This window comes from Plectrocnemia conspersa, unplaced genomic scaffold (assembly GCF_051122295.1).
Source record: "Plectrocnemia conspersa isolate PC_06_02 unplaced genomic scaffold, ASM5112229v1 ptg000005l, whole genome shotgun sequence".
Lineage (NCBI taxonomy): Eukaryota > Metazoa > Arthropoda > Insecta > Trichoptera > Polycentropodidae > Plectrocnemia > Plectrocnemia conspersa.
In genome coordinates, this window is record NW_028277169.1 from 7,658,192 (window position 1) to 7,679,292 (window position 21,101).

At 29.1% G+C, this 21,101-nt stretch overlaps 2 protein-coding genes and 1 long non-coding RNA gene across 50 annotated transcripts in view; 2 read left to right on the forward strand and 1 right to left on the reverse strand.

Moving 5' to 3' along the window:
• The window catches only part of LOC148234763 (uncharacterized), a 42,027-nt gene extending 35,823 nt beyond the window's left edge, over positions 1-6,204 (forward strand). For 5 of the 6 annotated variants that reach the window (XR_015809786.1, XR_015809788.1, XR_015809785.1 and 2 more), the window contains 2 exons: positions 131-349; positions 417-1,157. Coding sequence is in view for 1 of the 6 variants with exons in the window: in XM_088187184.1 (XP_088043310.1) it covers positions 178-349; positions 1,282-1,416; positions 4,674-4,945 (579 nt within the window). In the remaining 5 variants the exon portion in view is untranslated. Of the gene's footprint in view, positions 1-130; positions 350-416; positions 1,158-1,281; positions 1,417-4,673 lie in introns of those variants that run through there. The other variant, XM_088187184.1, reaches the window with a different exon arrangement.
• LOC148234762 (uncharacterized) overlaps positions 1-21,101 on the reverse strand; it is a 564,675-nt gene that overhangs the window by 190,107 nt on the left and 353,467 nt on the right. The gene's annotated exons all lie outside the window — the stretch shown is intronic.
• LOC148234766 (uncharacterized) lies at positions 7,416-12,036 on the forward strand. Its single transcript, XR_015809815.1, has 2 exons — positions 7,416-7,798; positions 10,088-12,036. It is a non-coding gene; the product is annotated as an uncharacterized LOC148234766 (long non-coding RNA).

Below are 21,101 nucleotides of genomic sequence, written 5' to 3' on the forward strand. Positions count from 1 at the left end.
CAGTAATTTTGAATAAAATTGTTTTGCAACAATGATAATAATTGTTGTTTTATTTATTTTATTTTTGCCCTTTTATTTATTACTTTAATGACTTTATTTTCACTGTAAATAAAAATAATGATATTTTCAGTCGAATTCATCACTTCACGACAGACGGGAGTGGTACATCTGCGTTTCATGAATTACACATACAGAAAATGTCACACGAACGTAGATGGAAGAATGACTTGGGAATGCACGAGAAGAAGGCGTCTAAAATGCTCTGCTGTGCTGTACACCATGGATGAAAAGATGATTGACAGGAAGAACTCTCACTCTCACTCTCCATATAAATTCGCCTCCAAAGATGGTTAGTCTCATAATTTTTGCTATTAATCTTCATATACTATATGCATATGCATATTTGATAATTTTAGAGCCTGAGTTTATTCCGTCGAAAACTCACAAAAACAACATATTGGCTTACAATAACTATACTTACAAGTGTAGCGGTCGCGGTCGTCGAGACGGTGGAGTCAAGTGGCTTTGCACCTCTCGCTCTTGGAAGAAGTGTAATGCCTTTGTTCGAATCGTCGACAATGACATTGTCGAACTGGACGAAGCACATAACCATACGCCATTGAGTAGTGTAAAATTTCTATAGAAATTATTTGTATATATGAATATAAAACACTGCACTATAACTTTGTCTAAACACTAAACAAACACTAACCATTAGCGAGCTTTGACACACCCTTCGCTTTTGGTAAACATAGTAAAATTTCTAGTATTATTGATAGATATATAGACCTATTCTCATGACGATGACAGCCTCAGGCTGTCATTTGATATAGAGCAATATAGAAAAATGTATTTTTTTCAACAGTACATCTCAAAATGGTGCTTTATTATAATATATTATTGATCCCCTTTTTTGGTCATTATTCCACTAAAGTTATCCAGTGATTTTCTTGCTTCTTAATTTATTGAATAAATTATTCAACACCTTAATTTATTTTCTATTGTTGTAGTTCCATAGTAATATCATCACTGGTTGCAGGGTTATTTAACTTATTTTATAAATTAACTGTTAACATATTGTTTATATCAAGTGTTATGTTTAATGATGCGTATTGCTTGTAATATATTATACTTAAATAAATTATATATTGCAATTATAATTTGTCTCTTTTGGGTTTGTATAATTAAGATTCAACTTTGTACATTCATCGATAGTAATGTGTGCTTGTCAATTGTTATATTTATATCAATCGCCATCACTAATGTGTATTTTTTTTGCAGTTTATACATATAAGTCGCCAATGGGCGTTTGTCTGGTAGTCTACAGGAATTACATATACCATTCAAAAAAGAAGCTCTCGGCCGGCCAAGAAAGATGGGTGTGTTCTTCAAAAGGCGAAATATCCTGTAGAGCCAGCATTTATATGGTAGACGGAATTGTGGTGTCGCTCTACCACTCCCACAATCATCCACCGCCAAAGTACAAGATTTCCGAATGCGGCTATTTGGTCGAGAAAAAGTATAAGCACATGAATGTGTTTGATTAAAGTAACGTTACGGAGCATATGTCCCTCATATGCTCACACTATTTTTTAATTTTCAATTTCATCGTGTTTGACTTAAATAAATAGTTTGTTGTGAAATCTTATTTAAAATACCTAGTCATGTAAAAGATTAGATTCATAAGAAAAAAAGGATTGGGTTGTATTTTTAATATCGATTCTTAGATTTTAAAACGATACAACTAGAAATCTATTTTATAATATATATGTATATAAAAAAATTTTTTGTTATGTTCAAATGATTTAAAAAAAATATATTACAAGATTTAAGCTTACCAATTAAACCATGCTGAAAATATCTTATCAGATAAAACTTAAAAGAGCTGTAATACTTATTTATTTCAGGATCATCTTCAAATAAGCATCAACGCACCATTTACTTAATTATGAAATGTGACTGGAAGAAGACGTTTGATATAATTTGCTTATACTACTTATTGTTAGAGATTTATGAATCTGTTTCCAAAGTTGCTGCCAAATCTAAAATGTTGTGATTTAGGAGAGGCACCTGTTTTGTTTGCATCGATCTCGGTGGCAGGACGCGCTCGTTGGCGACGGCGTATTAATACTCTCTTCTCGGCTGACGAGCAGTGTGTGCAGTGAGCGACTCATACCAACGGTATAAATCAATAACAATGTCTATCTTGTCTAATATATTATTATTATAAATATGAATTCCAATTATACATCATTTTAGATTTTCTTAATAAAAAAAAATGAGCTAGATTGTGCATAGAGACATTTATTGATTGTAAGCTAATTTATTTCACTGATTTGCTTAACGTATTGGGATAACGCATCTTATGTTGTAACTTTACGTTTAAAATAAATACATATCAGCCTACTCTCGGGTTCGATCAGTTAGTGATTAATTACTTGCCGATTTGCCTTTAACGTTTTTTTATATTCAATAATAAATTACGTCTCTGTGATTTATTGCTAATGTGACTTTGTCTATATATTTGTTTTATAATATCTGTAATTATCATGAATTTGATACTTTAAAAAATTAGTGGTTATGTTAATAAAAAAATATTTTTGCTAACATTTTATTTATTATAAATATATATTAAATTCAAATTTCTCGTTATAATAAAATTAATAAATAAATTTATTTATTAGCTCTTTTCAATAGTGCTGCTAAAATGTATTTTTATTTTAAGTAGTATTTTATGAGGAATAGTGTTTCATTACACAGCTACACACAAAATTATAGGCTGTTATAATATAATAAGTTTATAATAAATATTTTTTATTTCAGAGCCAATAAATATAATATGTACAAAATTAATTTACAATGCTAATTTCCATAGACTTATGATAATGTTATAAAAAGGTAAAGAAATTTACTAATATTTTCCATTAAAAATAATTAAAAATGTTTTTTTTTGTATAGTGAAAAGGCTTTAATTTTTAGCTCAAAATAAGTCTCAAAATTTTAAAGAAAATTTTGACTTTTGATTTTTTTTAATTTTTCCTCAGTAAAAAACTAAAAAATAGTGTTTATTTGCATATTTTGTAATTCTTAAGTAAAAATTTGAAACTTTTTGTCCTAAAAATATTTAAAAATGACTACAAAAGTAAAAAATTTTTTTTTAATTTTTGGTTCAAAATAAGTATTTTAGACTAAAACAACATAAACTAAAAAAATTCAAAAACTTTTTTTACCGTTTAAGAATTAAAAAATAAATCAGATATATTTCGCAATTTTTCGGCAGTATAATTGTTGAAAAATCTAAAACTTATTTTTTTTCGGTCAAAAAAATTTTGCCTAAAAATATAATAGACAAAATATTTTTATAATTGAATTTATATATATATTTTTTTTTATTTTGAAAATTTTTGTTTGGCTATAAAATATAAGTAAATTTTTTTTAAAGTATAATTTCGTCAACATATCGACTGCAGTAAAATGATTAATACTGTTCCAAATAGTTTTGTTGCTTTTGAAAGCAAAAATAAAAAATATGGGTAAATTCAAAATATTATTTTATTAAAAATAATTAATATTTACATTAGATAGATAAAGGAATTCCCAAATTCGAAGGACAAAAAAGATTCGTCCTCTTCTCCCGCTTTTAACTGATAAGCGATTTTCGCCCTTCGTATACGAAGTGTTAATATATTACACAACTAATAAATTATTACCTTTTTAAATGCCTCATATAAAAACTAGGAATCGATATATTGTTGTTTAAATTAAAGTTTATATAATTTTTTAACAATGATATTGTGTACAAAATATAGCAAATAATAGATATATAATTAATTGTATCTAGAAATAAATATAGATATACTTTATTTTTAAATTTTATTTTATTATTGAGTTGGAAATAAATAAATATTTTAGAACGAAAGATTTTCATTTATTTATACATAATTTTTTTTTATGGACCAGTCATTAGAATATTTTTCATTATCACAAGAGAAGAACACATGTAAGTCAATTAAGAAATTTAAATATATGTTTCTAATGATTTTAAGATATATTTCATTAATTCAGGAAAGTTCATAAACACTCGTCGTGGCACGCTGCTTGTTTACAATAAGTATACCTACTCTCCACGAAACACTCTGGCCAGTGGTGTAGTTAAATGGAGCTGTTCTACACACAGGAATAAATGCTGCTCTGCTTGCGTTTACGTGACAGGTAACAGGATCGTGGAAATCCTCCCAGTACACAACCACCCTAGAAGAAAGTACTATTTCGACGGCGAAGGACATTGTGTTCCATTATTGTAGGTCTGAAACACTATTGGATACCAGGCGCGTACGGTGACATACGTTCCCTTTCGTTCTCTCGTATGTTAAGCGATGAGAGTGAGTGAGAGATAAGGGCATGCGTTACACGCGTTCCGCACGCACACTTATCACTCACTCTCGTCACTTAACACGCGAGCGAGCGAAAGGGAATGTATCTCACCGTACGCGCCTGTTGGATACCATTGTGGTACCTCTAAATATAACAAAAATAAAATGTATAATGTGTAAATGAAACTTAGATTTATAATATATTGCTATATTAAATACATAATTGTTTTATTATATTATTTTGAATCAATTTTAAATGTAAATGTACCATTTTTTTAATAATTGAATTACTCTTTTTAGTTTCTTACGTATCCAGCAAAAGAGGAGGAGTTCTTCTAGTTGTCAACAGTTTTGCGTTTTGGAGGAATTGTACCCGCGATGATCTAACGTGGTGGAAGTGTTCTGATTGGAAATGCCGGTCTATCAAGTGTCCTGCATCTTGCATTACCAAAGGACCTACCGTGATTAATCTCATGGATAACCACAATCATCCCTCGCATGATTTTCAAATGGGCCCTGACGGAAATTACGTAAAAGTATATTCGAGATACTGCAAAGGGTGGAAGAATTGAGGATTTTGCAGGGAGACTGGGGACAATATACGTTTTTAAAAAAATAAATTCTCAGGGTGTATAGTCAAATTCTGACAACATAGGTTATTTGTTGTGTTATAATTCAGTTTAGTTATGAAACATGATCTCATTTTTAGACTGACATTTAAATGTTAATTGACATTAAAAACTGACCTGAATTTTGCGGTAAAAATGATGACTGATATGTTGATTATTTATGTTCTTTCATTGTTATTACGTTGTGTGCGAGAAACACTACTTGTCGCGACGATTATCGGTTAAAAGCGGGAGACGAGGAAGAGACTTTTTTGTTCTGTGATGTTGAGATTTTTTTTCATCTAAGGTTAAATTTCAATAGCTAACGGTATTTTTATAAAAAAATGTATTGCATAATCTCTAATATTTTATAACATTTAGAACTCTGTGGGTAATTATGTCTTTCAAGCTTGTAGAAAAAATATTTTCGAACTGTGAATCATAAGGTTTTACACGTTTGTTCGGTAAAATAAGATTTATGTAAATAAATTCTTACCTAGTTTTGTTACAAATTTCCTCTCCTAAAATATGTTTTGTTACATTAAAACAAGCTAGAAGCCACGAAGCTCAGTTTTAACATGTAAATTATTTAATTTAACACATTCTTGCCGTAAATATTTGGCTCACATAGTGCATTGTGTATTTATCATGTTGAACAGTTTTTATGTATAGTCTTAAACATTTATTTGAGAATACACCCATTTTTCCTTAGATCAATTAAGACTGAATGCTTTTAAACGGAATTTGTACACTGCTTTTACATTTTACAGTGTCATCACTTTATCACTATATTTTATTTTATAACTCGGATGCGAAAGGTGTTGCAATTTTTTTGTTTTAAGTTGCCTACAATTATTTATCTCTTGTAGAGAAGCAAAGTTATGCGGAGCGCGATTACTTACTTTCAAAACACTATGTTATAAAGGTTAGAGATGCTGGCGTTCATCAGTAGCTGCGCAATGCTCAATCTGAACGCGGTTGTAGTTCGCGACCGCTTAGGTAGGAGGTCGGTCATAGCATCGGTCTGCGCTGCGCCGCAATGGACCATAGATCGAAACTCCTACATAAAAAATAATTTAATATTGTATAGTAATAATCATTTAAAAGCAATACTATAAAATGATAGTATACAGAACCTGTAAAAAAATATGTATAAAATTAGAATGTCAGATAGCTTATTTTTTTATGTTGATATCATTAAAATAAGTTATACGAGAAATGCATTGTTTGTTTTATTTGTGCATACTACAAACTCATTTTTAAGATGATATTGCGACGGTTTTTAATATTTTGCTAGAAAAATATGTTTGATTATCAACTTTTTTTTGTTAGTATATGTTATTATTATTTTTAAGTGTATTTTGGTTACATCATATTTGTATTTATTTTTATTGACTACCTATGCCTACGGACCAGCAAAATACCGCTAAACTGCTAATCTCATACGCGGCGACAAACATAAGCGATCAAATACCCTAGACAACTATATCGAAACTGCTTTGCAAACTGCAATTTTATGACATTTGCAATATTTTTTTTAATGTTAATAATCTTAAGCTTGAGCTTAAAATTGAGGCATTGAATTAAATTAAGTTGGAAAAGAAGCAAAACATATTTTTTTGCACGAGTTAAAAATGAGTGGTTAAGCTACAGAAAGTGGCGTTTAATTGTCTTAACTAGTATTGGTTTGCTAGGGATGAGAGCCTTGCAAACAAAGAAGGTCCTGGGCACTTAAGACCTGACAGAAAAATAGTACTATTTTGGATCACTTTAAACCGATAAAAAGTAAAAGTCATGCCAAATGGGTACCGCACGAATAAAATAAAAACAATTTTTTTTTTGAAATTCACGTTACTAAAAAACTATTTTTCAAGCGCATTGTAACGTGCAACACCTTTACGACAACATAAAGCAGTCTGAATAATGGCTGGACAAAAATTAAGTCTTTAGTGAAACTGAAATTACACTAAAATAAAATTATGGTGATCTTTGATCAATATAATTCGTCACATATTTTTACATTTACAGATAAATGAAATTGTCCGGTGCAAAAAGGTTCAATTCTGTAACACGACAATGCGACGAATTGAATATTTATTAATTAGCAAAAATAGATCGATTATTACTTTGATGATAAAGTTATTTGTGATCTGATAAAATTGTATTTGAATCTGAAAGTCATAAGCCGGATTATAGAAATCAATTATATTAAATATACATATTATGTTTTTTTTTCGAATAAATGTTATAAAAGTTATGCTTCATTGTTTTATTTATAATATCACACATTAAATTTCATACCAAGAATATCTATTACGTTGCATAGTTTTGTGTAGTATTGTAAACATTATTTTATTACGTAAAACATTCTAATTCCAACCTATTTTTTATTATTACTTTTTGGGTTGGGTTTTCAAATTAAACTAATGTTGTTTCTCGTGAAGATTAACTTATTTTTGTAATTTATTTTTTAGTTTCTGCCATGATGGTTCGGAGTTCTAGGGGCACCAAGATGTTGCTAGTTGGAGACTATTCTTACAAGCAAAGAGCGGCCTCTAAATTCAACTCCAAGACTTGGTGGTCGTGCAGTGAATGCAAGAAGTTTAATTGCAAAGCAGGACTAATCTTGCGCCAAAACCAATTGGTGAAAATTAAGAACTTCCACAGCCATACAGCACCTACGTTTTATATATCTACCGATGGAACATACGTTAAAACCTCCGAAGCGACAAAGTCGGATGTGAACTTGAAGAAGGAACGATCGATTTAATAAATGTTTACATACTAACTTGTGTATATTTTTTTATTAGATAAAGAGTTAAGTAAACGCTTTGATATATGTATAGTCGAACAAATACTTTAAGGCAGAAGTGTAATATATTATCAGCTATAAAAAACAGGACTGTTACATTTTATAAACACATACTAAACATATATAGTTAATTTAGCCAATAAGTTGAGTCACCCTTTATCTCGACCTTCCTGGATTTTTTTCGTCAGCGCTGCCGTTGAAATTTTTATAATGATTTTAGATTGTGGGTCGCTTTGTTCTTAATAATTCACATTTTATAAATACATACCATAAATTATTGTTAATTTAGCCACTACGATGAGCCACCACTTATCTCGTCCCTTACTGAATATTTTTTTGTTTGCATGGCCAATAAATTATGGCGAGTTTTAAACTTAATAATTTCACATAGTGGAAAGCTGAATTTTAAAATAATTTAGCTATTCATAATGTTTACGAGCGACTTCCCGAATAACAATAAGATAATTTACGGTCCCTCTGATCGTTATAATATATATATAACATAAAATAAAATTGTTATTATTAAATTACAAATCCCACTAAATGCATTGCAGTAGAGAAGGATATTTATATAAACTCTTGGTTTAAATACACTACATTTCTTTCATATGAAGGGGATTAGAATGATTTTCTCCAAACTTAAAATTACTTTTGTTATGTAGTTAAAAATTTTAACCGCTTTTTAATTTAGTATAACTAAATTCCGTCAAATACAGCAACGTTTTTTACTACTTTATTTTACTAAACATGTCTTGGTTGTTATTCACTCTAAAAACATATGAACAAAAGTAGGTAAATCCTAATCCTAAAATGGTTTTGCGCAGCTGTTTACTTTTCTATATTTAGCTTAAGTCGATATTGCATATGTTTTATCCTTTCTAGTAATTATTTTTTTATATTGACACGTTTTTTTGAATATATCCGATTATTCGTTTATATTTGTGGTGACATATTTTTACTTTCTAGACACTAATAATGTTGTGTGTTTTCAACAACGCAGCTAGTCATCCCCCGATCTAGTATCTACAGCCAGTTGTGCCATTTTTTGTTTTGCAATTTATCATCTTATTTAAAAAAAAATATTTATCATCTTAATTTGTATTATTTTTTATTAATTTATCATCTTATATAACATTAGATAAATTCGTCACAAAAACAGTCGCATAAAAAATATTGTGTAAGAAATAACTGTACTTGCTAAAATTCCAGAAATTACTCATATTTCAGAGTTAATATTCTGCAGCTGTGGATTTTCTCATAAAGTGATATTTTAAATCAATAAGAATAATTTTTAATTTTAAGTCAAAAATAGTTTATACTATGAATATTTTTTGAGCATACTGATTTGTAGCTGCTGCAACACATTATTGGTATAAAATCCACATTGACAGCAATTTAATGAGGCTTTTCGGCAGCACAAAAAATTAAAGCAAAACTTTGTTTTTATTTTAGTTTTGGGACATTAACTGCTTTATTATTTTGAAATTAAAATAAATAATAATTTGAACATGTATTCACTGTTTGAACTATATTTTCAATTCTTTCTAACTATACGATTATTTTATCGTTTATTGTTTGATTAGTTAAAAATAATAAATAAAAATTAGATATGTGAGAATTTGGATTGTTTAATACTAGTATCTCGGTATTAAACAATTGGTCTGATGTACTTTTGTGTCAGTAATGCCTAAAAATCTATCTGCACAGAAACTTTCTACTATACCAAACATTATTAGAAAATTCTCAATTGAACTATGAGCTTATCTTTCTTCGTAACTTAGGTGGCTATCTAGTGAAAGGGTTCTTTCAGGACTTTTTGCAATTAGTGCAGAATTAAAGCAGTTACTTTATGGAAGGGAACTGATATTATGTTATTTATTCGAGATACTTAATATGGGTTTAATATAAAAAAAATCACGTTATGCAGATTTGATCCATTTTTTTAAAATAAGTGCACTTAACTCAAAATGTATTAATGGCTTATGAATCTTTAATTTTTTATCTTTTTTGTTTTGAAAGTTTAGTAAATCATCAGCTATCCTGTAGTAGACTTATAGCTGATAAAATGTTATAATCATCCCCAAATACCTCTTTTGTTCTAAAGTAAAATTAGCTAAAGACTACTCAAAATAGTTCAACAGTAAATAGCTGAAAGTAGATCTTATTGCGTGGTATTTTGTTATGATTGCTTCAGAATTTTGTGTTGAGATATTTTCCACTATATGTTAATATATGCTAAATGAAACTATTGTTTCTATTGCGTTTTAATGTTTTATTGTTTGTTTTTATTGTAGTTGAATACATATCCACCAGACGGGGCGGAAAGATGCTAATGGTCAGCGGTTATACTTTTCGGAAAAACAATAAGAAGGACAATACTTTGTGGTGGAGGTGCTCTTCTTACCAAGCCCACAAGTGCCCAGCAAGTGCAGTTACAAGAAACGATATTCTGTGTAAACTAATTAAATATCACAACCATGAACCTCCATCGCACATTATAAACCAACAAGGATACTACATTACACCATTTGCTCCGATAAAACCGGACAACTCGTTATAAATCATTGTAAACACAATTCGGTATTAATTTGCCGACTTGCTAATTGTTTAACATTCCAAGTTAAAAAGCTATTGGCTGTGACAATTTAATAAATTTATTGAAAGCCTTAATGTGTTGTTATGTAGTATCTATTGTTAGTGAATAATATTTTTGTTAAAAAATAAATAGAAAATATTGTTATAACGTCATTCCTATTGCTGTGTTGTGTTTATTTAATATCTTAGACTTATTTTCTTATTCATATTTATTTTATTTCACTTTAGGTTTCCATGTATATTAAATACACCTACGTAACTTTTTAGTCCACTTGTACACTTGCTGGAATGAAATACATGCATCACCATACTCAACTAAAGTGCAGTGGTTATATACTACATTAAAAACGCATAAAAAAATTCATGGTCTAAAAATTTATAATAAAAAAAATATTGTAATAACATAATTTTCTTCTGCCACATTTAAAAAATATGTACTTTTTGTCATAAAATAATTAAAAAAGTGACTGCTTTGATTGGCTTTAGAAACAATAAGGCTGAATTTAAATTCAAATCAAAAAGATGGGCGTAAATGAACAAAATTATTATAAAGGGTGCTTTAAAATTAACGCAAGATTTGAATTTGCCGTCATTTGTACAGTAAATGTTGGCAACCCTGAAAAAAAATTGACAGCTGAGAGTTTAGGGTTAGTAAAAATGAAGATATTGAATAATATCTTTTGTTTGGCGGCCGCAATTTGAAAATTTAATACAAAATATGGTCGGAATAGTGTTTTCAGTTCAACCGCGAAAAGATTAATTGAAAAATTCAGAGAGACTGGATCAGTTGGAGACACAAAAACACACTGGTCGTCCAAAAACGAGTTGTTCAAATGTCAATATCGAAGCAGTGCGTGAGAGTGTTGGTGAAAATCCCGGAACATCAATTCGGTGTCGTGGACAAGAATTGCAAATTTCAAGAAGCTCTTTACAGCGTATTTACAAAATTTAATTATCACAACAAATGAAGCCTAATGACCATGCACAGCGAAGAGAGTTCGTTGAATTTAATTGCGTTCGTTAATTTTGGGACACCCTATATAATAATAATAATAATAATAGTACAAAAAATGTTTCGTCCTCGTCTCCCGCTTTTAGCCGATAAGTACTGCGAAGTGAAAATGCTCGTTTCAGCATACTGTGATTTTTAAATCTTACTTTTATTATCTTGATTTTTACTTGTATTTTTATTATCCTGATTTTAATGTATTTTTATAGTTATCAAGACTTACAACCTAAATTCACTGTTGAGTCTAGAAGCCTATATAATTCGAATTTCTAGTAAATTATAAGATATGTAGGTTAGAACTAATCTGACGACTTACAATTTTGAATAATATTGTTGTTAAAATGTTTTTTTAAATGTTATTAATAAGTATAATTACTAAATAATTAATTAAATGTCTGTTTTTATATATATATATATAATTCGTATATATTTTTGATTTTTATATACATTAATTTGGCTTATATGTTCGTCATTATACCGCATGCAAATTACAATCTCAAAGTCTAAGTCTAGCTGCTGTATAATGACGAATAATGAGTACCATTTTTTTTAAATTTTTTAATCTTAAGGTGATTAGAATTAATATATTTTTTTGTTGCAATGTACCCATTGTGATTAATTAAAAATATAAAACTACAATTACAATGCGTTTTAATTATTACACATATGCATTGAAGTAGGCATTTATTATTATTATTAGGATTATTTTATTAAATGTTTTTATTTTTTATTTTTAGTGAAATATATACGCCATAGACGAGGAGGCTACATTCTTATGGTTAATGGTTATGCATATTATAAAACAGGAAAATTGACTTCACACCTCAAAATGCATTGGAAATGTTCAAGCTATAGCTTAAACCGAGTCGGACTTTCTGATTCCAAGTGTGGTGCTTTTGCCGTAACGCTAGCAGATCAACTTGTAAAATTAAAAGACACCCACAATCACCCATTACCTGAGTATACAATAACCCCCGATGGCTCTTACGTTAGAGTGGGCAAATACATTATATGATGTTATACCGAATAGTAAACATGTTTTTAGCTTCACATCAGTGTCATTACTATTTATTTTTTCGTTTCACGCCATTTCAACATTTTGTTAGTAGTGATTTATATGTGACTTTAAACTTTTTTAACTCATATTTGATTGTGTTATTATCTAGTATTTGTTTTTATTAGTAAAATGTAATTAAATGTTTATTTTATAAAAGATTGTGACGGGTGGCATTCAGACACAGACTGGGGCGCTGCATTACAAGTTTTATAAAAGTTTACAATTGTTCAAATATGATGGTACGAGAGATCGGTGGTCGAGGCGCCGCCAGTCGTAGTCTATCCGTCGAGGCAAAGTTTTGGCTATAGTGAACAAATAAACCCCCCACAAATTTATAATTATATATGTAATAAAGTTTATAAAAACAACTGTAAATAAATTAATTCAGCGTTATATCATAATTCCTCTTATGTACATATATGTATAGATATTTTATTTCGTCGATTTATGCCTTAATTTAAATCATATTCAAATTACATGTAATCTGAGACACTAAACACGTTTTTCTCATATTAATGTTATGATATTTACTTTTGCATTAGATTTCCATGAACAATAGGCGAATCTTTGTCGTCTTTTGAACCAAGAAACTAAAATAAAATAGAGATATAATGACTTGCTGTTTAATTTCATGTTTGATTATTGAAAATTAAAAAGCGACATAACAAATGTATTATTTCTAAAATCTTTAGCCATGAAAGTTAGTAAAAAATAGCCCAAAAGTATTTAGAACCGAAATAATAATATAGCAACACATGAAGATAATGTAGATATTGGCAAAAAGATGCATTTAAAGCGCAAAAGTTTGTGAGCGAGAGTAAGTTCTTATTTTCTTTAATGAATAAATCTCTTATTCCCGAATAATTAAAATTTTAATTTTGTGTCTACAAAACGCGTTTCCAATCATTTAATATTTATTTTTATATTTTTTTCGATACAACAGAAATACTGCACATGGATTCGAGATGTTCTGCGAGAAGAAAATTAGAATATATCTATCTGCTTTCCTTGTAGCTGTGCGATTTTTTTATATTATACCATGTTTTAATTTATGAATTATTTGTATTACTTAAAACGACCGATGTGAAAAAGTACACAGCTACACAAAATTAACTCAATAATATGAGTCAATTCTGGAATATCGGCAATTACAAAGTATTTTTTTCATTATTTTGTTTGCGGCTACTTAGGTCCATGGCTCTTATAAATAACACGAATTTATTAAGATTAAATTCATAAAATAAAAATGGGCACAGTCAACTATAGTCGGGAGAAAAAAAATACTTGTTTTCAGAATTAAATGGTTTTTAGAAATTACAATTCGAAAAATATTCCACTACTTACAATAACATTTTTTACGAATAATTGCACGAATATTCGAAAAAACGAATAGTAAAATTTTTCCGGACACGAATTTTGCGGACAGATTTTTGCGGATAGGAACTTTCCGGACAACATTTTATTTGCAATATAACAAATATTTTTTTCCAGCTCCTCATAGATATCTCTAAAAACATCCCTGTGTCTAAGAAACTTGTCGAGAAGCTGGATGAGGATCGTTCTCGATTGTTGATATTTCTGATTGCGACGAGCAAGAGCAAAGGACGCGATCGCGATTCTCTAGGACAGTATTTCGGTGATCCGCTGATCACTAATGATCCACAAAAAATTCTGGTTGTCTGCAAATAGTTAGTGTTCAATTTGAAATGCTTGTGCTAAAATTGCCTGCTTCACCGGACAATTCAGATCGAAATTTAGGTCTGCAAAATGTTTATTCTATTTTCAGTGATCCGTAAATATTGGTTTAGGGCGCACTAAAGCTCAAAGTTATAATAATGAACTGCTTATTTGTTCGTTGAGCCGACAAAACTCCGATTTCAAGTACATTTGAACAACTTATTTCGTTTTTGAGTGATTTGACATACTTAACTTAAAATTTTATGATCCATAAAAAAGTGGATAGTAGAAAGCGGTGCCCCCAAAATAATTTGAAAATCGAATTATATTGATGTGTGCTTAATATCGATTTAAATAAAATCGTGCTGGGAATGAAACAGGTTGTTGGCATTGTTTTTTAGTTAATAATATTAATTTAATAAGAACTACGCACAATAATTTAAGCGCTTGCTAACTAAAAAATAAAAAAGCTTGAAAAACGGGTACCGCATGAAATTATTAAAAAAAAAAAAATTCTATGTAACATAAACGATCCATTTATTAATCGGGTCATAGCGTACTATGAAAAGCAGATCATTTACGACATTTGAAAGTGGTTTGCACAATAATTGGACAAAAAACAAGTTACTGAAAAAAACTGCAAAACAGAAATTACACAAAAAATTGTTTTTTAAATTATATTTACCATTATAGCTGTTAAAAAAATAATGTTTTGGTCATAAAGGTTCAATTCTCTTGTACGACAACACATTGCACGATTGACCATTCAAATATGAACCGGATTGAACTAAGTAATATTCATTTTTTAGAGAATTTTGATTATTTTTTCAAGAATAAATTAACGCAGCAATCAAGCTTTTTGCAAAAGTACATTTTGAGATTTTATAAACTCGAAAACTTCTGATTTTATTATCTGAGGAAGAATCTATTTTAATTGAAGGTTATGGATTGTAGCAATTTATTATAAACACAAATATATAATTATGAATAAATAATATTTTATAAATTAAGTAAATATTTTATATATTTTAATGTTATAAATTGTATTGTTGTTTTGATGTAATAAAATTGTGTAACTATTGACTAAAACTTTCAATTTTAAACCTTTATATTTACTTGACTTAATTTTTAACTTTTACTAACTTTTGAGTATTTTTAGTGAAATACATATACAACAATCGTGGAGGGATAAATTTGATGATTGACGGTTTTAAGTTTATAAAAGTGAACAGTTACATATCTGAAAAACTTAAAATATTCTGGAAATGTTCGAACTATTGGACACACAAAACAGCCGAGCTGCCTAGATGTAATGCTTATGCTGTTACGAAACAAGATGTACTAGTACTAATGAAGGGATTCCACAATCATCTACCTCCTGAGTACTTTATCACTTCTACTGGAAATTACGTCAGGCTTTCTAGTAATCACAAACATAAGTGAAACTGTGATTTTAACTGCCATTTAACGATTGATCTATTTTATACGTAGTGTATGTATTTTATGATTATCTGCATTTGTTGTTTTTTGCAATTTATATAGAACAGCTATTTTTAATCTATTTTTAAAGCCTTATTTTTAATCAATTTACTGTTACTATTACTGACTATGTACTGGTCTTATTCATTCTTGCCTTAATAATTGTTAGTAAACGGTACTTAATAAATAAAATTATTTTACTTTGTGGTGTAGTAATACTATCTAGTACATATTTTTTTTAGTGATATTATGATTTAAGGATTTTTACAAATAACACAAAATTTATGGTCTTCTAAGATCATCAATCAAAAAGATTAAATTCTCTTGCATTACAATGTGCAATGGATTTTAAACTGGAACAAATGTTGAAGGAGTTGGGTTATGACATAATAATCATACTTGTCAATATATTATTACTTGTTTTAAGCATTAAAATATTTTTTTCATGAATGAAGTAGCACGATAATCACACTTTTTCCAAAAGTACATTTTGAGATTATATTAATTCTAGAACTTCTGAGTTTTACACAACATTCTGATTTAAAAAAATATATTTTAATTGAAGGTTTTGGATTGTAGTTAATTTTAATTGCAGTCTATTTTAAACACAAATATTTAAGACAAGGTTTTTAATTTTGGTTATGTTAAACAAGTATAGAATTTGTTGTTAATAATTACTATATTTAAGATACGGTTATGCCTTTTTATATATATTTCATATTATAATTTGTATTGGTATTGATGTAATAAAATTATATAACTATTCATGAAAACAATTTTAATTTTAAAACCTAACATTCTATTACGCTTTTTACTTTCAACTCACTAACTTTTTAATAGTTTCAGTGAAATACATACAAAACAATCGTGGAGGGAAAGGTCTGATGATAGACAATTTTGTGTTTAGAAAAGTAAACAGTTACATATCTGAAAAACTTAAAACATTCTGGAAATGTTCAAACTATTGGACACACAAAACAGCGAAGCTGCCTAGATGCAATGCTTATGCTGTTACGATACAGGATGAACTGATACTAATGAAGGGATTTCACAATCACCTACCTCCAGAGTACTTTATCACTTCTACTGGAAATTACGTCAGGCTTTCTAATAATCACAAATATAAGTAAAACTGTCACTTAACGACTGTTCTATTTGATATTAGTACATATGTTTTGTAACAAATATACTGGTGAAGGGGTTCCATAATCACCTACCTCCTAAGTACAGACTTTCAATGTATAATATAACAATATGCGATGTGAATAAAACAATTGTACTTGAAATATAAAATACAATTATTTAAAATTTTTGTTATATCACAATCTTCTTATTAAAATATCTTATTTTTATGTTGCAGTTATTTTATTTCGTCGATTTAGTAAATCATTCATAATTCAATTTCCATCATATTCAAATTACATGCATGGCAGATGTATGTTATCTGAGACTAAACTAAAAAATTAAGGAGTCCGTAATGTCTCAGACTAGTAACTCTGAGGTTAAGGGTTCGAGTCCCGGCAGCGGCACTCGAATTTTTATTTATAAAAATGCGCTATTATAAAAAAAAACGGCCCTAGCTGCAGCGACATCTATTGATTTAAATTGTATAGGACATAATAATTTATAATGTTAGTTAATACTTACATGTAGGCAGGGTTTTTTTGCGATGGAACGCGGTGGAACGCCGTTTCGGCACCTTTTTTACGGTATTTTTATTTTATTTGTATTTAAGTGTAAAAGCTTAACCTCAAGATTAAAAACGAAAAAAAAAATTCGGTTACTTCTCAATCGCCGCTCCCACTAAAAAAAAGACAAAAACAATATCAGAAACGACAGAAAATATAGAAATATTGGTATTATAAAAAGCTATTTATATGGATGTAAAATATGGAACAATAAGAAGCTACAATTTAATTAAGGTTTTTTTTTACGATATTACGTTTTTTAATGAGTGAGAATCAAATAAGGAACATCTAAATCGAATTTTGCCTAATGGGAGAGCGTAAAAAAACAGTTATCCCTTCTCAGAAGTCAAAAATTAACGTCAAAAGCAATAAAATCGTTCCGACGCCGTCGCAGTAGAAACGCTTGGTTATCTAGCGTTCATGTATATCAATATTACGATTTCTAATAAGTGATAATCCATTGAAGAACATCTAAACCGAATTTTAACCAATAGGAGAGCGAAAAAAAAACAACTATCACTTCTCAGAAGTCAAAAATCCACGTCAAAAGCAATAAAATCGTGTCGGCGCCGTCGCAGTGGGAACGCTCGTTACCGAGCGTTCCCACTGCGACGGTGCCGACACGATTTTATTGCTTTTGACGTGAATTTTTTACTTCTGAGAAGTGATAGTTGTTTTTGCGCCCTCCTATTGACCAAAATTCGCTTTGAATACACTTTGATTAATAAGTTGAAATAAATAAATTCCTCATATAAATTTTGTTTAATTTTAAAATCTGCTTTAAATCTAATTTAAATGATGTTTGAAAATAATTTTCTTTAGTAAAATGCTTGACAAGAAGTGAGTTTCGTCACCTTTTTTGTTTTTAAAAAAGCTCTGCTTGTAGGTGTTCATTATGTCTGATTGACTTACTCAGTTGGTACATTGGGAAGATTTAATAAAAATAAAATAAACACGTTCTTCTCATATCACGGTTACGATTTTTTGCATTTTTATTTTCTTTCACATTAGTTTTCAATGCACAATAGGTTATAAATTAACAAAAAAAGCAAGCTCAAAATAGAATCCTGTTAATTCTATGTTTAATTGAAAAGAATGAAAAAAACAGGACTCATAACAAATGTCTTATTTCTCAGACACTTAGTAATAATAAGAAACTCAGTAAAGCATATTAACAACTTATGTAAATTCTATAGAAACATATTGACAAGAAAACTCATACATTTGTATGACAAAGGAAGTTCTTATTTTATCGTCCAAAAAATGCGTTTCCAATCCAATAATAAATTTCTATATTTTTTGTGATGCAAAAAATACTTCACTTAAAGATATTTTTAACTTGTACACTTTATTTTAAATCCCTTTTTCCATGTCTATTTATTTTTGTGCTTACTTTATGGTTGCGCATTATTTTTTTTATGTAATACAAATTAATAGTTAATAAATTAAAAATCGGTTTGAAACAGTCGATGTGATAAAATCCACAGCTGCAAAGTATTAACTCGAAAATATGTGTAATTTATCGAGTTTCTGCTATTACAAAGTATTTTTTTCCATTTTTTTTATGCGGCTATTTTTTTTTTGCACTTAACATTCAAGGTCATGACTATAATTATAATAAAGTAAATTACGTAATATAAAAAATGCACAATGGACTCTGATAGACAGCAGAAATTTGAAAACATTCCACTACGATAAACAATTTTTTTTATGAATAATTCAAAAATATTCAGAAAATAAGTGAATATATTTTGTATTTGAAAATTCAGATTTAAATCTAGTTAATTTTTTTTAATAAATTTTATATTCTTTTCCATTGAATGGATGTATTTTATTATTCACCGTCTTCACTGTTCTGACGATGGAGTGGATACCTTCCATTCCGCAACATAAAAGGCTCCCCTAGATTATTCGGCTCTATAGAAACGCATAGTTGCCCTCATACTGCACCTCATCTGACTCATATATTTTTTTCTACACTTCCGCATTCAAAAACAATCTTGCTTTTGTCTCAATTAGTTTTTTTGACAGGTATACGACCCCATACACTATGCCATACACCCTTCTATGAGTCACAGCTAAGGGTTGAACATTCGTGTTCATTCAATCTTCACCAAGAGTAGTTATTTTTCCAATCAATGCCTAATCAATTTTCTGCTGCTATAATGAAAGTATATAATGAAAATATTTTCAACTTACTAATTACTTATTATTTTTAGTGAAATACATAAACAACAATCGCGGAGGAATAAACTTGATGGTAGACGGTTTTAAGTTTATAAAAGTTAACAGCTACGCATCTGAAAAACTCAAAACATTTTGGAAATGTGCTAACTACTGGAAACACAAAGCGGCTGATCATCCTAGGTGTAATGCTTATGCCGTCACCAAACAAGACGTACTGGTACTATTGAAAGGAGCACACAATCACCCACTTCCCAGATTCTTTGTTACATATCCAAGTAATATTGTCAGCCAAATTACTGTAGCCAAATAAATTCTACAAACGGACGGAATAGCATCTGTAAGGCGCTGGATTAGGGTTCTCAATCATTCTTAGTTTGAAACTATTCGAATATATTTCATCAGGGACGTCATTTCAGCTTTTTAAAATCATCAGAATTAAGATTGAATTAATTTAGTAAAATTGATGGAATATTTTAAATACATAAAAATATTTGAAACGAATTTGATATACATAAAGATCGGATCTGTATCGATACTTGTTGCGTGCGGATATGCATGTAAATTAAATAACTAGAAATAAATAATTATTGAACTGATTAAAATAAAATCTACCTACAAAAACGTAACACTAACTTCACAAAAATTTTCGACGCACACCTGTTTTTGAGATAAGCCTTAAACGATAATAAAGGATGGGTGGCTCTTCAATATTTTGTTTCGTTCAGTATAATAATTCTACGAATTTCGGTCATTGTATATACCGCCGATAAACAGTTTATTCACAAATGTTTTTCAAATATGTAAAATAATTTTTATTTTGGGAAGTGTTTCATTTTTTTGCATTTTTAAACAAAATAAAAGTGCATAAAATATCATTGATTTTGGAGCGACACTAGGCACTCGGGTATAATAAGAGAAAAAATGACTATATATGTTGGCTCAAGTATAGAATTGTTTAATTCCAACTTATTTTTATTGTGGGTGGTCTGACATATACAACTTTAAATTCCATGAAAGATATATTAAAAAACGGTGCCCACAAAAAGTTTGATGGCGATTCCAAAAAAAAATAGTGATGGGGATGAAATATATTGTAATTGTTATTTTTTTTATTAAAAAATGTGACAATGAGAAAAAACAAAGTTTTATAAGAACCTTGCATAAAAAATTAAGAGCTTGCATACAATAACTAAGAAAATAAAAATGTTTGACAAATGGGTGCCGCATGAATTGACTGTAAAAAAATTGCTCCCGAGCTTCTACTATGCAGAAGAAAATATCTATTACTTGATCTTATTGTATCAAGCGATGAAAAGTAGATTTTTTTAAATCAACAGAAAGCGGTTTGCACAATATTTAAATAAATACAAAACATAAATTACTTTGCATTGGTTTAATACTCCTGCACGACAATGTGCAACGCTTTGACCGTGCAGATGTTAAACGAGTTGGGCTATGACATATTAATCAGACTTGTCAATAGATTATTACTTGCTTTAAGCATTTAAATTTCTTAAAGGGTGATGTAACACAGCAACCAAGTTTTTCCAAAAGTACATTTTGAGATGGCTTGTATTTTTCGAACCAGAATTTAAATACGGTGGTGGTCAAAATTT